This window comes from Phascolarctos cinereus, unplaced genomic scaffold, assembly GCF_003287225.1.
Source record: "Phascolarctos cinereus isolate Bilbo 61053 unplaced genomic scaffold, phaCin_HiC Scaffold_1;HRSCAF=81, whole genome shotgun sequence".
Lineage (NCBI taxonomy): Eukaryota > Metazoa > Chordata > Mammalia > Diprotodontia > Phascolarctidae > Phascolarctos > Phascolarctos cinereus.
The window spans coordinates 52,785,765-52,809,560 of NW_027555514.1; the positions used below are offsets into that span (position 1 = coordinate 52,785,765).

Genomic DNA, 23,796 nt, shown 5'->3' on the forward strand with positions numbered 1-23,796 from the left:
AGAATCATGGAACATCAAAAACCCTAAGAAGGCTTAGAGATCCATCTACTTGTCTCATTTTATAGCTGTGGGAATTGAGGTCTAGAGGTTAAACCAAACCTAAAACTTCTAGGCTGGGGGCAGGGTTCCTTAACCATATGACCAGTGAAAGTGTTGAATCCCACCAGGCAATTCCAGAATGGAACAAATCTGGCATTCTGATCTCTGGCACACAGGCTAGTGTAAAATCAAGTCTGTGTTCTCAAATGTGACTAAACTTAATCAAGATTAACTAGGTTATCATGTTAGTCCTGTTTCAAAATATTAAAGAATTTTCTCTATCCTCTGTCCCCAAAACTAACATTTCTCTGAATACTAGCCATCTGGACTACATTAACTCAGAACTAAGGAATTACAACATCTCAGCATCTTAGTTCTGAAGGGAGCCTTAACCACCATGTAGGCCAACTCCCACCTGATGTAGTCATGAAATCCCACTACAAACTTCTGGACAACTTTGGTCATCCTTGACTCCACTCCATTTTGCCTTTTGATTCTCCTAGGCATTTTACAAAATCCTAAGGACAAAAATCAGATTTTGCATCCCCCTTCAAATCCGTTTTGTTTAGTCTGTATAAAGTTCAAGCTTCTTGCAGTCACCACCAAGGCTCTGTGCCCTTCCAATGAGCTGCTGGCTTCCCCCACACCCTTTCTAGCTCTCTGCCTACACTTGCTGCCTGCTTCCTTTGGTTCTTTTGTCCAACTCTCTTCTGAGACTGAGTCCTTTCTTTATTTGGCAATCGACCATTGACCTCTTTTTTCCCTCCCCAAAAACCTACTCAAGCACTTATTTCTTCTATGAGTCTTTTCAATGACACTGAATCTGTTGAGATTTGAATCACTTTCCTCCAATGTATTTCAGTGCAAACAGTACTGCCTGTGTTGCCCACTCCATAAACCCTGCGGGCAAGGGCTGTATACAATATATGCCAGGGAATAAAGAACACTGCTAACATTTGGGAAATAAAACTGAAGGCTTTTTTTTAAAAAATGCAACATGACAGACTTATCTTGTCCTCTTTCAGGCCAAAGTAGAAGGCTAAATAAAACCAGTGTGTAGTGGGGTTAAACATCTGTCCATGTCAGCATTATTTATACAACTTATCCCAGGGCCCTTATACTCCATTAGGAAAATCCATATATAAGATGCATGGGCTGATTCAGAGGAGCACCATTCAGAAATGGTATCTCTGTGTTTCTTTCTTTCTCTCTCTCTCTCTCTCTCTCTCTCTCTCTCTCTCTCTCTCTCTCTCTCTCTTTGTCTGTCTGTCTCTGTCTCTCTCCTACATACACTTTTGGTCGAGCACTACTGAACAGAGATAAAAACAGTGACTTAAGGAAACTGACAACAATACCAATACCTGGGGGGAAAAATGAGGTTCATAACTTATCCTAAACTGCCAGCTTAATGGAACTTTATAGTGACAAATGGTCATGCTCTTACATTTATTTCATCATTCAAATTTCTAAATTTTCCAAAAGGAATCTGATTTGGGAGATAAAGATATGGAGAAGTATTGTAATAATGGACAATTATATAGCTCTTTTTAAGATTTGCAAAATGTTTTATATACATTGTCTCATTTGATCTTCAAAATAACTTAGTGAGGCATTGTACCTATTTTGCAGATGAGGAAAATGAGGTTTAAGCGCTCATGGTCAGAAGGGTGGGATTCACATCTGTTTCTCTCTTGATTCTAAGTCTAGTGTTCTTTCTGCCATTGTGCCCTGTGTCTCACAACCACAGTGGGCACTGGTACCCTACTGCTCCATTAATAATGGTCCTGCCTTAACCCCACTGGCTAGATCGGACAGAACAAAGTGGGAGCCACAAATAGTTTAGAGAATTACTCAAGTTTATTTTTTCTATTTAACTTTGTCATAATGTGATCAGATGGTTAAAATGCTGAGGTCCCTTTAGGCTCATCAAAAGTTTAGGAGATGAGTCAGAGCATGTCCTCAGAACCAAACAATTCAAAACACATTAATATCCAACTAAACCTTCTGAAAAAACTTTGATCTTGGAGTTAAATAGTGAAGATTTTTTTTCCTTCCAAAACAGAGATCAAATTGATTTCTTTCCTATCAAAGAGGGAAATGTACAAACAAACTTGAGTGGCACAAAATCTTCAATTTTCATGAAATAAGATATTTATTGTACTAACAGTTCACAAAAATGGACTCATATCTCCCTCTCTTCTTCTACCCTTCCACCCATCCCCTCCTGACCCCAGTCAGTTGTTTGAAAACAATCAACAGCTCTTTAGAGAGAAAAACCAAAGACTGCTAAGGGGGAAAATCCCTATGGTTGCCTAGCACTGAGCATGAGAAGAGGGGGCAAGTCCACTTGTCATACCTTTGGAAAGATCAGCTCACATTCTTTTCAGAAGGATGACAACAGTAATACCACCATCAGATTTAGAGTTAGAGGAAAATCGAGAGGTCATCTAGTCCAACCTACTTATTTTACAAATAAGTAAAGTGAGGCCGAGTAGGGTTTAGAGACTTGCCCAAGGCCACATAGATGGTAACAAAGACACTCAACAAATATGAAATTAGCTTTCTCAGCTGTAAATTAAAGAGGCTGAATTAGAGCATCTTTAAAGCACTTTCTATCTCTAAGACTCAGTGATCAATGTGCTTGTAGAGTGTGTGTGTTTCCAGGCAGGTTATCTGTATATCCACACAGGTTCATCAAAATGAGGCTCCCAATGAAACACAAGTAGATATCTTTGGCATCCTGCTCAGCCCTCTCTGAGGGAAGACCTTCATTTCTGCCTAGAGGGGATCAGAAGGGGCCAGGTATGCAGGTACCTTGCTCTCTTCAGAGAAAGGATCCTGGATTAGAATCAAGCCCATCTTTCCCCTCTCTAAATGTTGCTAGCATAAAGGAAATGATTTTTAAGTTCAAGACTTAAGGGCTTGTCTCTTAAGGATGAAGGAGCTGGTCTAACCTATGTCTGAAGTCTGATACCTTTCCCACCGATAAACAAAGGCCATATGGTGAACAGCAAATCATGCACTGTGAATAGTGAATAGACACATTTATTCAAGTTGATCACAAACAGAAATCAGCAAAGTTCCACAGATTAAACTATATCAAATGACACACAAAGAGAATGAGCTAACCCACTAGGAGTAGTAGATGAGAAAAAGAAGCCAGTGAGAGAGTCAACCCATCTTACTCAAAGGGAAATTCTCTGAAGGCTTTAGGGTAGCCCCCTAGAAAACTGGAATGTGCTTGAGGTGCTAGTCCCTAGACATGCTGGCTTTTACTCAAAGTCCCCTCTCTCTAGAGACCTCTCTCCTTGAAGAGAGCTGGAAGCCACATATGTCCTCTCTCAAAGCTAAAAGCCAAAGAACTCTCTTTCAATAACTCTGATCCTCATACAAGCTTAGAGCATCAAATAGTCATTCTTTCTCCCAATAACGAGAGTCTTACGCAAATGAAGCTTGAGCTCTGGGTTACATTCCACTTACTGGGTGCCTCCTATAAGACCCCCTATCATACAACTCACGATCAACAAGGTTTTAGATCTATGATCCAGTGGTGATTTTTGGCAGGTAGATGGTACAGTAGATAGAGCACTAGACTTGGAATCAGGAAGATTCATCTCCATGAGTTCAAATCCAGCCTCAGCCTCTGTGAACCTGGGCAAGTCTCTTAACCCTATTTGCCTCAGTTCCTCATGTGTAAAATGAGCTGGAGAAGGAAATGTCAAAACCATGGCTCTCTCTGCCAAGAAAACCTCAAATGGGGTCATGAGTCAAACGTGACTGAAATAACTCAACAACGAACATGGTGCTTTCAGCTCATCCTACATAACCCCATCCACTTGCAGATGAGTAAACTAAGAAATTAACTGACCTGTCAAATATACAATTAGTTACAGGGCTGGACCTAGACCATAGGTCTTTTGACTCTCAGGTCAGGCTTACTCCACTGCATCAGACTCAAATACATTTTAAAATGTATTCTGTGTCTGTGTGCAAGTGTGATGGGCAGGGGGACAAATACTCACACATAAGAAAGTCAGAATGCAGTCTTTTTTTCTGCCCAAGAAATGATAATTCCCATTAGCCTAGCAGAGTTTACTTATTGTTTAATCTAGTCGTAAAGATTTCAAAAGATAAAATTTCAAGTGAAGCATTAAACATTTGCCTGGAAAGAACAAGAGACTCCCCAGCCCTCCTCAATGGTCTTCATTCTTTTAAATCTATAACCACAGACATTATATTGAACCAAACAATGAGGCGTCATCAGTGAATCTGCACACAACATGCCTCAACTCTTAGAAGTGAGCTGGCATCGCAGGCCCCCTCTGATCCCCAAAGAACCCTTTCCTGGGACTAGGTTTGATGGGTTACACGAAAGAGCAGCCACATAGTGTGGGTTCTTGTCTAAACAGAAAGCCTGGCTATTGGTTAAAAACATCTTTATTTATGTGGCTGAATAAGCAGGATTTTAGTTCTTTTCTCTGTCCTTAAAACAACGGAAGTCTCACGAGATGCGGCACAATATGCTTTTAAATAATAATAATGATAATAAATACAACAATGAGAAATTCACTCCAAGGATCTTGTTTTTTCATTATGAAATTTTATAGAGCACAGTAATTTCAATAAAGAGAAACTGCAGAAGACCCAAGTGGAGCTTTATGGTCATTTACCTTTCCATTAAAATGAATTCTACTTTTAAAAGAGGCTGATAATGGAGTATTATAAATATTATACCCCTACTTTGGGGGTGGGGGGAATGAGAATTGAAGCTGAAAATAATTAAAATCAGGAGGCAGGGCAACTAATTACAGAAACTGTATGTTTTTTTAAAGTTAGCATACAAATGAGATATTATAAAAAAGAAGAAATTGCTTTCAGCTAGTTTCCAGTTATAAGTGGGAAACAGTGACGTTATAGCCTAAATAAATGAATTATACCAAATTACAAGGATGGCTTATTCCCTTGTGCATTTCAATAGAGCCACGCTTCTGGATCTTCAGAAAGACCCATCCAACACTGTATGTGTACGTATCATTCACATGTTCGTAGCCACGTGGGATCAAACCCGTCAAGGACACAAACCTCTGAAGTGCAGCTGTTTCAGAAGGCTTGCAGCTGGAAGGGTCTTTAGAGAAAAACTATCCAATCCTTTCATTTTATTGGTGGAAAACATGAGGCACAGAGTAGAAGGGACTTTTCCAAGGTCACACAGGTAGTGAGGAGCAGAACTGTGATGTGAACTCACCATAGCTGAACACACGATGGGGATGGGAGGAGGGACAGTAGTAGTGTTTGTAAGCACCTGATTCACAGTGAGTGGAATTCACAGCGACAAAGATCCACTCAATAATCATAGAATTTCCCAGCTCTCCACAAATAGCTTTACCACAAACAACTAAAGGCCATGTTTACAATCCTTTAGATTGTAAACTCCCTGAGGGCAGGAACTGTCTCTTGCCTCTTTTAGGCTATCCCCAGTGCTTCGCACAGTACCTGGCACAGAGTAGCTACTTAATAAATGTTTATTGAATTGAACTGAATACAGTGGAAAAAAGGCTGGCCCAGGAGTCAGAAGACAGGTTCAAATGTTTGTTGTCTGTGTGACTTTGACCACTTCACCCCTCCTGGGCTAAGCTTCCTCACCTGTAAGATAGGGGGGTGGGGGTGGCGGTGTGGATTTAGTTAGATGGCCTCTGAGGTCCTTTTCTAATCTATAACATGATTGACTCCAGGATCTTATGGGCAAGTAGCAAAGCCCATCACGTGGGTTGCTCATTGTTCATAACAAATTTCCAAACATTGACCACAATGTATATGCAAGGGGTGCTAATGTGTGCGTCCATTTTTTCCCCTTGTCAATCTTCCAGTCTTGTAGTCAATCAATCATGGAGAAGCATTCACCAATTGCCTACCACACATCAGGTACTATGTTAGGACCTGGAGATACAAAGACAAAATGGAACAGTCCGTATACGCCCAGTAGCTTACACTCTATTAGGAAGAAAGGAAATGTGCATTTATTAAGCACCTATTATTTGCCAGGCACTTGTGCTAAGCACATTACAATTATTATCTCACTTGATCCTTACAATGCTTGCAAGCAGGTATGGTTATCATGCCCATTTTACAGCTGAGGAAACTGAGGCAGAAAGAGGTCAAGTGATCCCAGAGTCACACAGCCAGCAAATGTCTAAGGCCAAATTTGAACTCAGGTCTTTCTGATTCCAGGTCCAGTGCTGTGGGGACTGTGCCAACCCAGGGCACAGTTGGGGAAGGTAACACATATATCTAATATATAGAAAAATGCTATGTATATACATTGTGTATTCCAAAAGTCTCAGTGCCATTTTTAGGCTATTAAAAATGTCACTGAGACTTTTGGGACACCCTTATATTTATAGATAGGGGTCAGGGAAGTAGATCTGTGATTCCACTGGAATAGGGAAGTCCTTCTCGAAAAGGCAGGCTGTCACTTTTTTTTTTTTTTGGTGAGAAATCAGGGTTAAGTGATTGCCCAGGGTCACACAGCTAGTAAGTATCAAGTGTCTGAGGCTGGATTTGAACTCAGGTCCTCCTGACTCCAGGGCTGGTGCTCTATCCACTGGGCCACCTAGCTGCCCCTGGTTGTTACTTTTTATGCAATTTATAGTTATTGAGAAGCAGCCTGTAGGGATTGGCAAACAGTGGGCAAAGGGCCAAACCTTGCCCACTGACTTGTTGTAGTATGCCACAGAGCTAAAAATGGTTTTTGCATTTTTAATGTAATTTATATTCAATATACATTAAATTTAATGTCAATTAATTAATTTTAATTTAATTGTATTTAAAAACATAAAGACCATTCTTAGCTTCCCATATAAAAACTGACTCAGATCATAGTTTACAGAACCTGGTCTACAGTACAGGTGTCCAACTGCTGGGCAGGCCACACGTAGTCCACAACACTCCAGAGGCCAGCCTGAACCAGATCAAAATGTAGTTCCTATTGGACTCTACTGTGCTGGTGTATTAATAACACACACATACATACACACACCTGCATGGTTTTCTAAGTCACTCTACTGTAGGCGGGAGTTCTTATGTACCCTCCAGTAGATGGGTTTTTATGCTGCCTATTGACTTAGAAAACCACAAACTGACATTATCTATGTTGTGTTGTATTTCTATTTGTTTTGTCAAACATTTTCCATTTGCATTTTAACTGGTTCCAGCCCTACTCAGAGGTTTTTGCTGGCTGGCTGTCAAGTCTGACTCCTCTGGAGAACTTTGGGAAGTACCTTTTCCAATAGGTGTCAGAGACGGGACTTGAAGCCAGTGTTCCTGGATTCAGGGCCAGCTCTTTGTCTCCTCTGCCAAGCTACCTCTCTAAAATTCTCTATAAAACCCATACAAGTCATTTCTGGAGGAGGGAAGCATACGCCTTAAATCCTAGGTGGGATCAGAAACGGCCTCAGGCAGAAGGTGGCTACTTAGCTCTGGGGTACAGCAAGTCAAGCCTGGTGAGTAAACAATGAAGTGGTGTCCAGCTCCTGTGATTACCAGGGTTGACCAGGGCTAAGTAATTTGATTGTGTCACTGCCAAGACTACCTTTGGATACTCTCCATTCTGCATCCATAGGGAGCATTACAATCTTGTCTGGACCAGATCCATTTATAACACTTGAAGAGGGCCAGATATTCCTGGGTTTTTTTTTTTTTACACTCAGGACACTGAATAGGCTGCTTTACGGTTGAAACTTGGTCCATATTACACAGTCCCACTTTCTCAGCAGCTCCAGTCATGCTGAATCAGCAACCTCAGGAGAGAGATGGATGAGCTGGCTAGCAAGGTGAAAGAAGACAGGAATGAGGAGAAGAAAAGTCTGGGATAGGGGAATGATTAAGAAATGAACAGACAGTATAACGACTGGGGAAAGGAGGGGTGAATTAGTGGGATGGGCTGGAAAAGAGAACTGCTGAATTTTTCAAAGTGTTCTTTTTTTAAATCTTTAAGAATCCAAGAGATTATGTAATCTCTAATCTAGTGTCTCATTTTGTAAGTGAAATCAAGAAGGGTCAGAGAGATGAAGGGATTTGCTAGTTAGTGCAGAGCAAAGGCCAGGCCCCAGTCTCTTGATACTCATCTGCTGCATCGGATGCTGGGACAGTTGGCAAACTGAGACTATGTGATACAGATAAGGCTTAACCATAAGACAGGCAACAATCAATGTGTAAGCATGAATCAGGCACTTCCTATGTGCCAGGCACCATGTGCTAAATTCTGGGGATACAAAGAAAAGCAATTCATGCAGTGTCAGGAATTATTTTTTTTTAAATCCACAGCTATAGTGCAATGTCTCTCACAAAAAATGAATGAAAATTCTACAGGCAGTCAGAGACATGGAGCTTTTCTTATATTTAAGATTTCTTTAAATGTAAGATTTCACGCTTCTTTTTTGTCAAGAACACAGAAAAATTGGAGCCAATTTCCTGCTTGTTGGTTTTCCCATTAAGTGATACCTGAACAATTTTATTATGAAATTCAATTTATTTTACCCTGTTTTGCGGTTGAGGAGAGGCAGTACCTGTGGCTCAAAGAAATGAGCTTTATCAAACAGAGAAGCTGGTGACAATCTGGGAGATTTTAGCAATCAGTCTGCAAAGTTGAGGGTAGAGGGAAACAGCAAAAACAATGGACTTCTGCATGTTCTGAAGACATTATAGGTCTATTCACTAGATGTGAAATGGGGTGATGGATAGAATTCTGCACTTAGAATCAGGAAGATCAGAGTTCAAATCCTGCCCTAGACACTTACTAGCTATGTGACCCCAGGCAGGTCACTTAAATTTGCATCTTAATTAATGGTTATCTGTAAAATAAGAGGGTTGGGGGTGATGACCTCTCAGGTGTCACCTATAATTCTATGATCCCATACTTTGGGGAGCTGGCCTATTTGCAGTTACAATTTACTTGGGTCAAACCAGCCCCTGGGCATGGGCACTGTTAGACACACAAGACAGACCTGTTCTGACCCACTAAACGGATGTCTAAGAGGGCTCTGTCCGGTGGTCTGGCAGGCTGCAAAGCCTTCCCCCCACGTCCCCAGGAATGCAAAGCTGGTGGTACCAAACTGTGAATACACAGGATGCGTTGTCCTGACCCACATAATTTGCAAGCTCCATTTGCTGTCTGAACAGATGGCCTATGGGTGAACACACCCAGACTTTCAGCTCACCCTGAATATCACAACATGCACCCATGAGAAAAGGATGGCCATAATCCTTTATATTTTAGGGAAATTAATCTGAGCCCTTTGAGTTTTATTTGCTGAGGTGGAAGTTACTGAATTATTTTTACGGTTAAAAAAAAAAGTCCCCAGGTTTGAAACACTGCAATATAATAAAATCAGATGTTTCCTTGTCCTGATCGGTTTTGATGAAATTTTTCTCTTCTTCCTTTTTAAAAAATATTCTTTGCTATCAGGAATAGGTCTTTGGGAGAGGAAAGGAAAAGGGATATAGAGGAAAAACTAGGGGATATAAAAAACCAAAAAAATCAACAAAATACAATGAAAAAATTTTAAAGAGTTTGATAAAATTCAAAGTGGTTTAGCATTATTTATTAATGTAACTGACTAAAAGTCTCTTTCTGGCAGTCATACAGAATTATTTTTGATTCTGGAAGTAAAGCCACTACTAGAGAATGGGAAGACAGGTTTGCACACACCTGTATGACTTCTAAGTCTCTTCACCTTTGTGGGCTTCAGTTTTCTACTTGGGAAAAGCAAAGAGCTACATTAGAGACTCCCCAAGGTTCATGCCATTTCCAAATCCTACGGTGAACTGCTGTTTCATTTCCAGCCAGTCACCAATTCTTGGTGATAGTACAAAGAAAGAAGTCCAATAATAGTTTAAAAATGTTTTAAAATCAGCTGAGCAGGCAGGACCTGTATGTACTTACTACTCTAAGAAGTTCTAAGACAAATAGATTTTAATGACTCAGCTCTGGCTCCTTGGCAGTTCCCTAGCTCAGGGAGCTAGGCAATTCTTGGGGTTTCAATGCTCATCTCTCAGTGAAAGACTCTCCCAATTCTGCATCTCCAGGCCCAATCATTTTCTGAGCTGCATTAGCCTATCATCTACTTACTGCTGGCTAGACATTTCCATTTGGATGTTCTATCGTCATCTGAAACCCAATATGCCGAAAAGTGAACTCTTCTTCTCTCTGAAAACTGGCTCGCCGTCTTGACTCTGCTATTTCTGTCATTATAGCAGCATCATTCTCCCAGTCAGCCAGGCTGGAAACCTGAGTCATCTTTTACTCCTTTCTGTTTCCCTATATCTGAGCCATCATCAAGTCTTGGAGGCTCTTCCGCTGTGATATATTTTGCATCTCTGCCTGTTCCATTACATCCCTACTTCCACGTTCCGGCTCTCAGTCTCCCAAATGATTGATCTCCCTGTCCCTTCAATCCATTCTGCACGCAAAATTAATCTTCCTAAAATTCTGACTCCATAATGCCACTCTACTGCTCATAAACCATCAGTGGCTCCCCAGCTCTGACAGGACAGCGCCCAGAATCCTTGGGCTGGTATTGGGCTAGTATTCAAGATTCTCTATAATCTAACCCCAACCTGCCTTCCCAAACATTGCCAATTATCCTCCTATTGGAACTATCTGTTCCAGTCAGAACATGTCACGCGTATCACGCCCAACTCAAACAGAAAGAGATCTCTATGGATCACATTTTGACTTAGAAAACCCCAATTAACATTATCTATGTTGTATTACATTTTTATTTAATTTGTTAAACACTTCTCAATTGTATTTTGATCTGTTTCGAGCTTCTGGAGTTTGACACGCCTGATGTACATTCCTGACTTCTCTACCATCCCCCACATTGCTTCCTTTACCTAAAATGCCATCCCTCTCTCTGCTTATCCAAATCTCAGCCACCCTTTTGAGTTCCAGGTCAAGACCCTCCTTCTCCACAAAGGATTCCTTAGGTCAACTAGCTGAAACAATACCTTAGTGTTCAAGACCAAAGGATCACTGGTTTGGAGCTGGAAGGAAGTTCAGAGGTTATCTAGTTTAATGCTCTCATATTACAGATGAGGAAACTGATGTCCAGAGAGGACATACAACTTGCACAGCTCAGCAGATAGCAGAACAAGGATTGAAATCCAACCACCCCCCCCCCGACTCCAAATCTGGCATATTTCCCTCTGCATTAGAATGCTTTACCACTAACAGTCTTTGCAAATATGATTTCATTTGCCTCCTTCCACCTTGTCTACCTATTGGTGCTTTGAGTTCTGGCCTCTAGGGCCAAAGAGTTCTAGAAATCTAATCCCTCTTCCATGACAGCCCCTCAAATGCTTGGTCATGGACATCACACTCCGATTCCTCCAGTCTTCTCTTCTGCAGGTGAAACATCCCCAATGTCTCCCATGGAAGTCATGGCTATTCTGCCTTTCAACATCACTTGCATTCATTCCCTTCTCTAACTTTCCAGGGTCATCACCCAAGTTCAAGTCGGCATCGCCTTCTGCCAGGACTCGGATCCCTGCCTACAACCTCTCCTCTCTATGACCCATCCTCCAGACACCTTGTTCACAAGGGCATTACCAGTACGTGAGTCTGACGCCATTGCCCTTCTAAAGGGCAAGGATTCCCTACAGCCTTGAGCATAAAGTACAAACTCCTCTATTGGACATTTCAAGTCTTCCAAAATCTGGCTCCAGCCTCCCTTTCCAGGGTGATTTCCCATTACTTTTTCTCATGTGCTCCGGGATTTAGCCAAATAGGCTTACTCTCTGTCCCCCATACAGGACCTTCCCATTTCTCCATGCCTGGGATGCTCTTCTTCCTCGCCTCCATGCTTAGAATCCCTGGTTGCCCTTTGAAGACTCAGCTGAAGAGCTGCCTCCTCCACAATGCCTTTCTTGATTCTCCATCCAAACCCATTCTCCACCCCCACCTGGAGTTTCCTACTGCACACAACAAAAAATTATATGTGTGTATTCACATACATGTGCACAGGCACATATACATGTGTATATATGTGTGTATAAATGTATACAAGCCTGCACACACATATGTGTGTACACCAAGTATATATATGTATTCGTGCATGTACACTGATGACTTTGTGTAACTCTGCCTCACTTAAATCCAATTCACTACAAGTCAAGACATCACCCTATGATGTCATTGGTCCTCTTCAAAAATGAAGGAAAACACATGCATGCATAAATGTATGTTTGTACTATATACTTACATAAAACATACACATGTATTCATACACGTACACCTTATGTATGTATATGTACACCTTACATATGTATACGTATACCTTGTCCCCCACCTCCTCTGTGTGTGTGTGAGAGAGATTTACTTATCTGTGTACAAATTGCTTTCCCCAGGTAGAATATACACTACTTCAAGGCAAGGACTATTTTGTTTCAGATTTGTGAACTATGACTTAAAAGACAAGTATGATAAGCTCATGACTAGATATGGAATGCACCTAACAAGAGTGTGCAAAAGGTATTTGCACAGAGACTTTAAAGCCCTTCTGATTAAGTTTGTAATTGAAAAATAAAAGGGAGGGAGATAATGACTGACAAAATCTACCAAGCTAGACACCATGATGCATAGCTAACTGGTGGTAATAACACTGGCGCTCCCCAGAGATTCCTGAAAGACAACATCTACGAGAGATGTTTGCCACACAACCAGTGGCTTCAGAGAGCAGTACATAAATGCAAACGCCCCAGTAAAAAGAGATGTGTGCGGCACATCCCAAAGTAAGGAAGCAGCCTGGATCTTACAGGCATCGTCAAGCCTCGGATACAGTAGGATGAGCTTCCTGACTGGAATGAGTCCAGCTCTGAAAAGGTATGCCTTCCTCAAAAGAGACAGGCTAATTAAAAGAGGGGGCAGGGTTGCACTGTATATTAAGAAGCCATTCCTGTGAGGAAATCTAGGAACCAGAGCGGGGAAGTATGGTGGAGAGCGTTAGGGTGAAGATAAATGCAGACAAAGAGGAAGGCGATGTTGTCATTAGAGGCCTGAAGGCATGAGATAGCAATGAAGGGGTGGGCAGGGGAAGGGGCCTTCAATTAGCTGGACATCTGCCGGAGCCCTCTCTCTGCCGAAAATACATCAGTTAACAATTTCCTGATTTGCTTATGCTTTGAAAGGTAGATGAACTGGCTCCTGAGGTGAAAAAAGATGGGAACTCTGCAGGTTGACTGCATCATCTTATAATCTGAGGAGAGAAAAAGCTAGGCATGGTCTGACTTACAGACTAGATTTAGGAAGCTCAGATTCTAAAATATTCAGAGAAAAACAGGTAGGATTCTACGGCCTAAAAAGCGAGCCGTGAGGGGCAGGAAGCTCCCAGGGGAAACAATTCAGTTGTGATGAGGAGGAAAAGAATTGTCTAGAAAGAGAGAGACATGAACATGAACAGGCAACTCACTCCCCAACTGAGACTAGAAAGGAGTTGTATACAAGATGAAAGCAAAGACAGGTGATGGTGAATGGACACCAAAGCCTGGCATTGTCCTGTGAGGACCGTATGGGGTAGTAACGAACCAAGGAGAGTTAGGAAATCCAAGGACCATGAAAACATTATCATTGTTGTTTTTAACTATACTAGAGAAAAGAGGAGTGGCAAAGAAGGGTCAGGGCTGTTGTCTGACGTGCATGGGATCATGATAACCAATGACAGAGAAAAGGCAATGCTGCCCAACTGTTTCTTCGCTTTCAGTTTCTGTGCCAAGGAAAACGTCTAGGAGGCGCAGTGGATAGAGAGCCTGGAGTCAGGAATACCTGAGTTCAAATCTGGCCTCAGGCACTTCCTAGCTGTGTGACCCTGGGCAAGTCACTTAACCCTCTTTGCCTCAGTTTCCTCATCTGTAAAATGGGGATAATAATAGCAAAAACCTTCCCAGGGTGGTTGTGGGGATTGAATGAGATAATAATTGTAAAGCACACAGCATAGTGCCTGGCACATATAAGTGCTATATAAATGTTAGTAATTATTACTATGTTATTATAATAATAATAATAATAATTATCTTTCTGCTAGATAGGAAAGGACAAAAATGGCTCACTGAGAGTCGATGCCCAAGATAAACAGGGACATAATAAGAGAGCATCTAGATGTGCTAGATGAGTTCTTGTTAACAGGTCCAAATAACAGCAAAAATAATAATAGCTGGTATTCACGTAACACTTTAAGAGTTGCAAAGTGATTTACAAATATTATCTTTTATCTTTCACAACCACCCAGGGAAGCAGGTGCTTTATTATCCCCATTTTACAGATGAGTCAAAGAGAGTTAAGTGACTTGTCCAGGGTCATACAGCTAGTGAGTGTATGAGGCTGGATTTGGACTCAGGTCTTCTTGATTCCAGGTCTAGCACTCTATCCACTGAGCCACCAGCTGCCTAGATTAACTACCTCTTCAGGTGATGAATAAAAAATGGCAGAGGTGGGGCACTGAGGCATGGTGGATAAAGTCAGTTCCAAAATTCTCCTTTCCTCAAGGCCCCAAACCCTCCCTCTCAGTAGTAGAGGTCCTTACTCACTATCCTACCATATTCCCTTTTCTCATTCATGCCATACCTCAGAATACCCACATATCTTTACCCTTTTTTTTATCCTTTTCTTCTCGTTTGCTCCTGAGAAAAAGTAGAGCTGCTCACTGCCGAGGCTCTAACCCTTGTACCTGTGATGATGATCCCAGGCCTCCTCCCTTCTCCAGAAGCTTCTCCCCTCAATCATTTCCTCTCAGTTCATTCTCAGGATTACTATCAGGTGGTATTTGGAGGGCTATTACATGGAACCAGGAACAAACTTTTCTGCTCCATTCTAGAGCAGGACTCCTTAATCTTTTTTGGGTCATGGAACCCTATGGCAGCTGGTCAACCCTTCTCAGAATAATGTTTTTAAAAACATGATATAAAATACAAAGGATTATAAAGGAGATCAATTACACTGGAAGGCAGCTATCTATCTATCTATCTATCTATATATATCTGTCTGTCAGTCTGTCCATCCATCCGTCCATCCATCCATCCATCCATCCATCCATCCACCCATCCACCCACCCACCCACCCACCCATCCATCCACCCACCCATCCACCCATCCATCCATCCACCCATCCATCCATCCATCCATCCATCCATCCATCCATCCATCCATCCATCCATCCGTGTTTTAAAGTATCCTAGGGTAAGAATTCCTGTCTTAGTGAACAGAACCAAGAACAATGAGGTGGAAGTTGTGAAAAGACAAATTTAGGAAACAGTTTTGAATTACTAAATTTCTGCCAAAGTGGCATGGGCTGCCTTAGAGGTTAGCAGATGCTCTTTCCTCAGAGGTCTTCAAGCCAAGCTTTGACGACCTTTTATCACTTGTTATAAAGGGCTAAGTAGGGGCTAGACTCAGGAGCCTCTGAAGTCCCTTCCAGTTCTGAGATCCCCCCATTCTGTGATAACAAAGATTGGGGGCAGAAATCACCATCATATCTGTAAGGGGTACAGCCCCACATCCAGATGTTTTCTGTATAAAACAATAGAAATCATGTCCAAAATAATAATAACAACATTAGTAATGTGATACAAAACAGACTGCCTTTTGACTGAAAATTAGGAGTCAGAAAGTATGATTCCCAGTTTATGAGGAACATATGAAGTAAAACTCTCTATTCAGGCCAGACGTGTCCTTTACTCAGAAATATGCTCATTCCTCCCACCTTTGGTGAGGATTTCCTGTCACAACCAAGGAGAAGACAATTAAGCTCTGTAGTTTAGTTTCTATATATGTATGGAAAACTAGAAAACTAAAAAACTATGGACAACTAAAAAAGATATAACCTAAATATCTGCAGCAGGCACTATTGTTTAGTCAAAAGGGCTCTGAAACTATTGGAAATGGTTATTTACTGAAGACTGAAAGAAGAGTGCTGCTAGTCAGTCAACCAGCATTTATAAAGTACCTACAACGTGCCAGGCAGTAGCTAAGTACTAGGGATACAAAGAAAGTCAATAAAAACATCCTCGCCCTCAAGGAGCTCACAGTCTAATGGGGGAAAACATGCAAACACCTACAAACAAAACAAGAGATTGTCAATGTGTATATGTGCGTGTGGTGAACCACTCCAGTGTCTTTGCCAAGAAAACCCCAAAGAGGGTCACAAAGAGTCGGTCATAACTGAAATGACTGAACAACAACAAAAACATGACAAACTGGACATAATTAGCAGAAAGAAGGATAGTGAATGACATAAGCAATAAACATAAGCACTAATAAGAGCTCTAAGCCTAAATGAGAGGACTTTCACATTGAGATATACTTTAAGCAGGCAGGCCAGTCAGCAGAGGTCCCCAGGCCCCAGAAAAACCAGCTGGGCCCAAAAGAAATCCATTCAAGGCCAACTAATGATCTACCAATGATCTAACACATCCTTTCTGGCTAGTGATGTTTCCTGCTAGCAGACGCTTTATGACTTGGCCGCTGGCAAGGCTGAGGTAAGTGAATTTGCAAGTTGCCTTTGTCCACTTTAAAATACTAAATGTACCTTGAAATCCTGAGACTATCTGGACGACATCTTCATATACCATTAGAGTAGCTGATCGCTCAGGGAGCAGGCCAAGGCTTAGAGAAGAAAACACTGTAGAAGGAAAAAAAAAAACGGTTGGTTGTGAATTTCAGCATCTAAATTAAAGCATAGATAAATCAGTTAATTAACCATTATTAAGTGCCTACTATGTGCTAGGAACTGGGAATACAAAGATATACAATGAAATAATCTATACATGCAAGGAGCTCACAGTTCAGTTAATAAACACTTATTGAAATAGTGTTTGTAGCTAACAGTTTTACGGAACTTCCAAGTCACTAATAGGTTAAGTGACTTGCCTAGGGTCACACAGCTGCCATGTGTCAGGGAAAGTCCCGAAACACTGGTCTTTCTGACTCTAATGGTGTGTCTATGCAATGACCAAACAAGCCATCAGATTACTATAACACAGCACAGAATGTAGATATAGCTCAGTGCTGTGGAAAGAAAGCTAACCCAGGAAGCTTCAGCAGATCTAGGTTCAAGCTCCATCTCTGCTACTAAGTAAGTGCGTGCCCTTGGCTCAAGTGACTTCCTCTCCCTCAGACTCAGAGTTCCCAGATCCATTAAGGAAGGAAGGTTATACTTGTTCTCTACTGTTCCCTTCGGTTTTAGGAATGCTGATTGTCAAAATAGAAATAAAAAAAACCCCAAAGTTTTCAATTTATCTTTGACTTATCCAACTCAGAGACTACCAATTAAAACAGGCAAAAATAATACGGACTCATAAATGGATAAAGGACCCTTGAAAAGGTGGGCGATATTTCTGATTGAAATCAACTATGAGTGGAAAAACTCATGTTCCTCAGAATTAATTTCAAAAAATTTAAACAAAAAAGAAGGAAGTCTGCCTTTGAAGATAGATTCCAGACCACAATTTTCAAAGTTCAAATCACACTATCTGGGACAGTCAGCCTAAAACATGATCTAGCTAAGTCTGCTCCCATCTCTGGTGAAGATAAAGCTCTTTACGATGTCTCCCCTTACTTCTTCCACCCCCAGGAGGGAAAAAACTCTATACCCTGATGCTTGCTTGCTAAGTAAAGGGTGAGGAGAGGAATCCAGCTTCAAAAAACCTGCTAAGAATGCCTTGTTTTGTGTACATGCTGAAAAAAGAGCTCTTTTTAAATTATAAATATAGAAAACATGCCCTTTTTGGAAGGACACATGGAACTCTGAAACACGAAAGCTTCTGTTAATTCCACAGCTCTAGTGAATTTGTGTAACAGGAAAGTCAACGAGCATTTATGAAATGCTTACTGTGTGCTGGGCAATGTGCTAAGCCACTGACTGAATTTCAATCAAACCATTTCAGCACCAGCCCTTCTTGTTAATATTCCAAACAAAGGGTTGACTATTGTGAAGGAGCAAGCTGGAAAAAAATGTAATGTGACTATTGTCTGATTCACTCAGGAGAAAGGAGATTAGGAAAATAGTTTCCTTTTTCTTCTGGCATTTGTGAGGACTGCATCCAAAGGGAATGCAATTCAAACAGCCCATGCTACTGTCCTCTCATGACAAGCTGAGCTGGGTGCCCGAATCACCTCTGAACTTCCCTTGGCATGAAAGAATGAAGGGCTGAGATTTTGTTCTCTCAACACAAAATCCAATTTGGTGACTGAGGATAAAACCAAATTCTTCTAGGTCTCTGGGGGGCCGGGGCTAAAGGTCTCGAAGCATCTGGCAGTTTCCAAATAACAGATGTCCCTTATATACAAGCACCCTGGGAACTCCCTCTATCCCTCCAACTGCAAGCTTCTCTCTTCCTTTCATCCTTTTTCTTGGATCCTTCAGACCCTGGCTGCTGCCCTGGCCACCATATTGCCTGCTGCCATCACCCTTCCCTATACCCTAGTCCTACTCTGCTCTGGGCTACAGAAGCTATAGTGGTAGGATGAGCTGGTGGTAGGAATAAAGGAAGGGAAAGCCTGTCCCCCTGCCCTCACTCTTGCCTTTGTTTCTCATTCTACCCTGGCCAAGGGAAAGGAAAGAAAGTAGGAAAGAACCAAGGAGAGGAGACCCGTAGTGTATCACAGCTCCTCCACACGGCCCACAGTCCCTACCTATACTCCTCCAGAGTTCTCAAACTTCATCCATGCTCCTTGGCCTTCATCATGGATTCAATCAAAAAGCATTTATGAAGTGCCTACCACATGGTGAGCACTAGGGTGGACACAGAGACAAAAATGTAACAGTCATCAGCCTTAAGGATTTTTATTCTATTGGAATTCATCAATGAATAAATTAATCAAAAACTCTTCACCAAGCACCCTACTAGCGGTTAGTCATACAGAGACAAAAAATAAAACCATCTCTACTCTCCAGGACTGGTTTTATGGGAAACAACATATATAAGTATATATTTAGAACAGATAAGATACAGGATAAATACAAAATAAATAAAGTTTAGTTACATACAAGGTGGGCAGCTAGGTGGCTCAGTGCATAGAGCACCAGGCTTGGAGTCAAGAAGATCTAAGTTCAAATCCGGCCTCAGATACTAGCTGTGTGACCTTGGGCAAGTCACTAAACCCAGTGTGCCTCAGTTTCCTCATCTGCAAAATGAGCTGGAGAAGGAAGTAGCAAACCACTCCAGTATCTTTGCCAAGAAAACACCAAATGGGGTGAGTCAGCCACAGCTGAACAACAACACAAAATACAAAGTAATTCTTATCTTGCTACTGACAACACTCATGGACCATTTAACCGTCATTCCAGGAAGATCCTTTGTCCTTGTTCCCCATAAAACAATCAACAAACATTTAGTGAGCACTTATGTTGGGCCAAGTACTGTGCTAAGAATTTTGGATAGTAAGACAAATGTGAAATAGTCCCCGCCCTTCAAGAATTTACATTAATGAGGAAGACAACACTTCAGTGTGGTATAGCCTGGACAGTGCGGAACCTGGAGAGAGCAGATAGAGCACTGGGCCAGGAGTCAGGAAAACCCAAGCTCCCATCCAACCTCAGAAATTTAGTGGCTGTGTGACCTTGGGCAAGTCATTTCACCCTGTTTGCCTCAGTTGCCTCATCTGCAAAATGAGCTAGAGAAGGAAATGGCAAACCATTCCAGTACTTTTAGCAAGAAAACCCCAAATGGGGTCACCAAGAGTCAGAAATGACTGGAACAACTGAAGAACATAAAAAGTAAATTAGAGATGATCACTAGAGTGAAGACACCAGCATTAAGGTGGGATTTTCACTAGGACCTGTAGGAAACAACGGAAGCCAGGAGCTGGTGAGGAGGAGGGAGAGAATTCCAGGCATGGGGGAAAGCCGGTAAAAATGCAGAGTCAAGAGATGGAGCATCTTGTGTGAGCAGCCACAAGCAGGCCAGTGTCACTGGACCCCAAAGTATGTGGGGATAAGAACACTGGAAAGGCTAGAGAGGGTGAGGTTATGAGGGTTTTGGATTTAAAACTCTCTCTGGTTTTATATTTAATCCTGGAGGTGATGGGGATTCACAGGGGCTTACTGAATGAAGATGTGTATGACATAATCAAACCTGCACTTGAGGAAGATTAATTTGACAGCTGAAAAGAGGATGGACTGTGATGGGGAGAGGTATAAGGCAGGGAGACTGATCAACAGGCTAAAATCAGTACAGATGTGAGGTGATAAGGCCCCGCACCAGGTGGGGGCAGTGTCAGAGGGGAGATGGTAGCATTTAAACAGAAGTTTCCAAGGTAAAACTGACCAGACCTCCCAGAAGACTGGATATGACAGGGCAAAAGAGAATGAGGTGTAGAGGGATGAAACTTAGGTTGAGAGCCTGAGTGACTGGGAGGAGAGTGGCGATCTCAACAGTAATAAGGAAATTCAGAGGTGGGGGCGGGGAGAAGGTTTTTGGAGAAAGACGAGTGCACTTTCGGATATGTTGAGTTTAAGACGTCTGCAAGGACATTCAGTTTCAGATGTCCAATAAGCAGCGGGAGAGATGAGTCTGGAGATTAGAGAAAAGTAAAGGGCGGGGTGAGCAGATCTAAGAATCAGCAGCATAGAGATGGGGATTCAATCCATGGAAGCCAATGAGATCACCAAGCAAAATCACATAGAAGTAGAAGAAGGTGCAGAGAGAGCTTTGGGGGCCACCTACTATTAGTAGCTAACAAAGGAAACTGAGGAAGAGTGGTGAGAAAGGCAGGAGGACACCGGGTAGAGCACTGTCACAGAACCTAGAGAGAAGAGAGTATTGAGCAGTAATTAACAGGGTCAAAGAGTGTAGAGAGACCAACAAGGACGGGGACTGGGAAAAGATCATTGGATCTGACTATTAAGAGATCACTGGTAACTTTGGAGACAACAGCTTCAGTGGAATGATGAGGTTAGAAGTCAGACTGTAGAGAGTTTAAAAGACAGAGAGAGGCAAGGACATGGAGGCACCAATTGGAGACAGCCTTCTCAAGGAGGTTAGTCATGATAGGGAGGAGAGATATAGGACAACAGCCAGAGGAAAAGAATTGGAGACTTTCATTAAAGACAGTCTTCTCAAGGAGTGTAGTGACAAAAAGACAGTTACTGGGAATGAATGCATCAAGTGGAGCTTTTTTTTTTTTTAGGAAGAGGGCGACACATGTTTTAGGAAGAGGAGAGCATGTTTATAGGCAGTAGGGAGGGCAACTAGGTGACTCAGTGGATAGAGTACCAGGCTTGGAGTCAGGAAGACCCGAGTTGAAATCCAGCCTCAGTTACTTGCTAGCTATGTAATTCTGGGCAATTCACTAAATCCTGCTTGCCTCAGTTTCCTCATCTGTAAAATGAGCTGGAGAAGGAAATGGCAAACTACTCCAGTATCACTGCCAATAAGTGAGAGAGATGGATGATAGAAGACAGGATGGAATCAATGAAAAAAAATGAACATTCAGTAAGGGAGAAGCATTTGAAGCATTTCTACAAAAAGAGAGACATGATAGATTGTATGCTTTGAAAGCAACCGAGACAACAGAAACACAAAAAAAGTAAACAAATATAGCAACAAAGGCAAAAGTAATGGAATTAATTATCCCATACAAAAAAGGAAAATTAAGCCTAGAAAAAGAAAGATACTTATGGGGTTAAAAATATCAGCTACAAGAAACAAATGACAATAAAACACAAAAGAGCAAAAAAGGGACTGCTGACAGATTTTCTAAAAGTACACAGGGAGACAAGGGCAAAGACAGAACTTAAATATGGAGAGATGATGGTTAGGAGATTATAGGGGTCCTTTTGCTGGAACTGGGTGCGGGGCTCTGCTGCATTGCCCATACTTGCAGCTACGTTGCAATCCCAGGGCAAGGAGGAGCACTAATCCACCAGAGCTTGGGGCCACAATGGAGCAGGGACCCTGGTCATAGTTACAGGGTGGAAAAGAGTGTTCGTGGTCACTCACAGAAGCTCCTTAGGCCATAACACCTTGGAAGAACTGAAAACTTGCAGACGCCCAGAAGCAGATCTGAGAACAATAGCAAGAAAGGCCTTGGCTTAGGACAGTGCCTCTTTCACCCCGGGAGCAAAGCCCTACTTTAACACAGAGTTAAAAGTCGGGAATAGGCAGGGAAAATGAGTAAATAACAAAAAAAGAACCTGACCACAGAAAATTACTATGGTGACAGGGAAAATCAAAATACAACCTCAGAAGATGACAACAAAGTCAAAACTGCTACTTCTAAAGCCTCATAGAAAAATGTGAATTGGTCTCAGGCCCAAAACAAATTCCTGGAGGAGCTCAAAAAACATTCAAAAAATCAAACAAGAGAGGTAGAGGAAAAATTGGGAAAAGAAATGACAGTGATACAAGAAAATCATGAAAAAAGAGTCAACAGCTTGGTAAAGGAGGTGCTGAAGAAAATAACACCTTAAAAACAGAATAGGCCAAACAGAAAAAGACATACAAAAATTCCCTGAAGAGAAGAACTCCTTAAAAAGCAGAACTGGCAAAATGGAAAAGGAGGTACAAAAGCTCACTGAAGAAAATAATTGCTTAAAAATGAGAACTGGGCAAAGGAAAGTGAATGACTCCATAAGAGACTAAGGTACAATAAAACAAAATTGAAAAAATGAAAAACTAGAAGAAAATGTGAAGTATCTCTTTGAAAAAACAAATGACCTGGAAAATAGATCAAGGAGAGATCATTTAAGAATTACTGGACTACCTGAAAGCCATGATTTAAAAAAAAAGGAGCCTAGACATCACAGTTCAAGAAAGTATCAAGGAAAACTGCCCTGATATTCTAGAGCCAGAGGGTAAAATAGAAATTGAAGGAATCCACCAATCACCTCCTAAAAGAGATCCCCAAATGAAAACTCCCAGGAATGCTAAAGCAAAGCTTCTAGATCAAGGAGAAAATACTGCAAGCAGCCAGAAAAAAAAAATTCAAATACTGTAGAGCTACAATCAGGCTAACAAAAGATTTAGTAGTTTCTACATGAAAGAATTGGAGGGCTTGGAATATAATATTCTGGAGGGCAAAGGAGCTAGGATTACAACTAAGAGTCACCTACCCAGCAAACTGCATATAATCCTTCAGGGAGAAAACTAGACATTCAATGAAATAGACGAATTTCAAGCATTCCTGATGAAAAGACCAGAGCTGAATAGAAAATCTGACTTTCAAATATAAGTCTCAAGAGAAGCATCAAAAGGTACACATGACAGAGAAATCACAAGAAATTTAAAAAGGCTAAACTGTTTACATTCCAACATGGGAAGATGATACTTGTAACTCCTAAGAATTTTATTATTAGGACAGTTAGAGGAAGTATACATAGACAGAGGGCCTGGGTATGAGCTGAATATAATGGGATGATATCTAAGATATAAAATTAAGGGGTGAGTAAGAAGGATGGATGCACTGGGAGAAGGGGGAAAGGAGAGGCAGAATGGGTTAAAGTATCTCACATAAGAGGTGTAAGAGCTTCTACAGTGGAGGGAAAGATGGGGGAGGTGGGGCACAGCACTTGAACCTTACTTTCATTGGAATTGGCTCAAATAGGTAATCACATACACACTCAATTGGATACAGAAATCTATCTTACTAAACAGAAAAAGAGGAAGGGAAGGGAATAAGAAAAGGCAGGAAGGCTGATAGAAGGAAGGACAGATTGGGGGAAGGGGTAGTCAGAAGCAAAACATTTTTGAGCATGGAGAGGGTCAAAGG

General features: G+C 41.6%; 1 protein-coding gene across 1 annotated transcript in view; it reads right to left on the bottom strand.

Annotated features, from left to right (window-relative positions):
• The window catches only part of FAM171A1 (family with sequence similarity 171 member A1), a 195,726-nt gene that overhangs the window by 63,359 nt on the left and 108,571 nt on the right, over positions 1-23,796 (bottom strand). Inside the window, 1 exon segment of the mRNA XM_020987503.2 lies at positions 16,616-16,708. Within this exon segment, the coding sequence (XP_020843162.1) occupies positions 16,616-16,708 (93 nt within the window).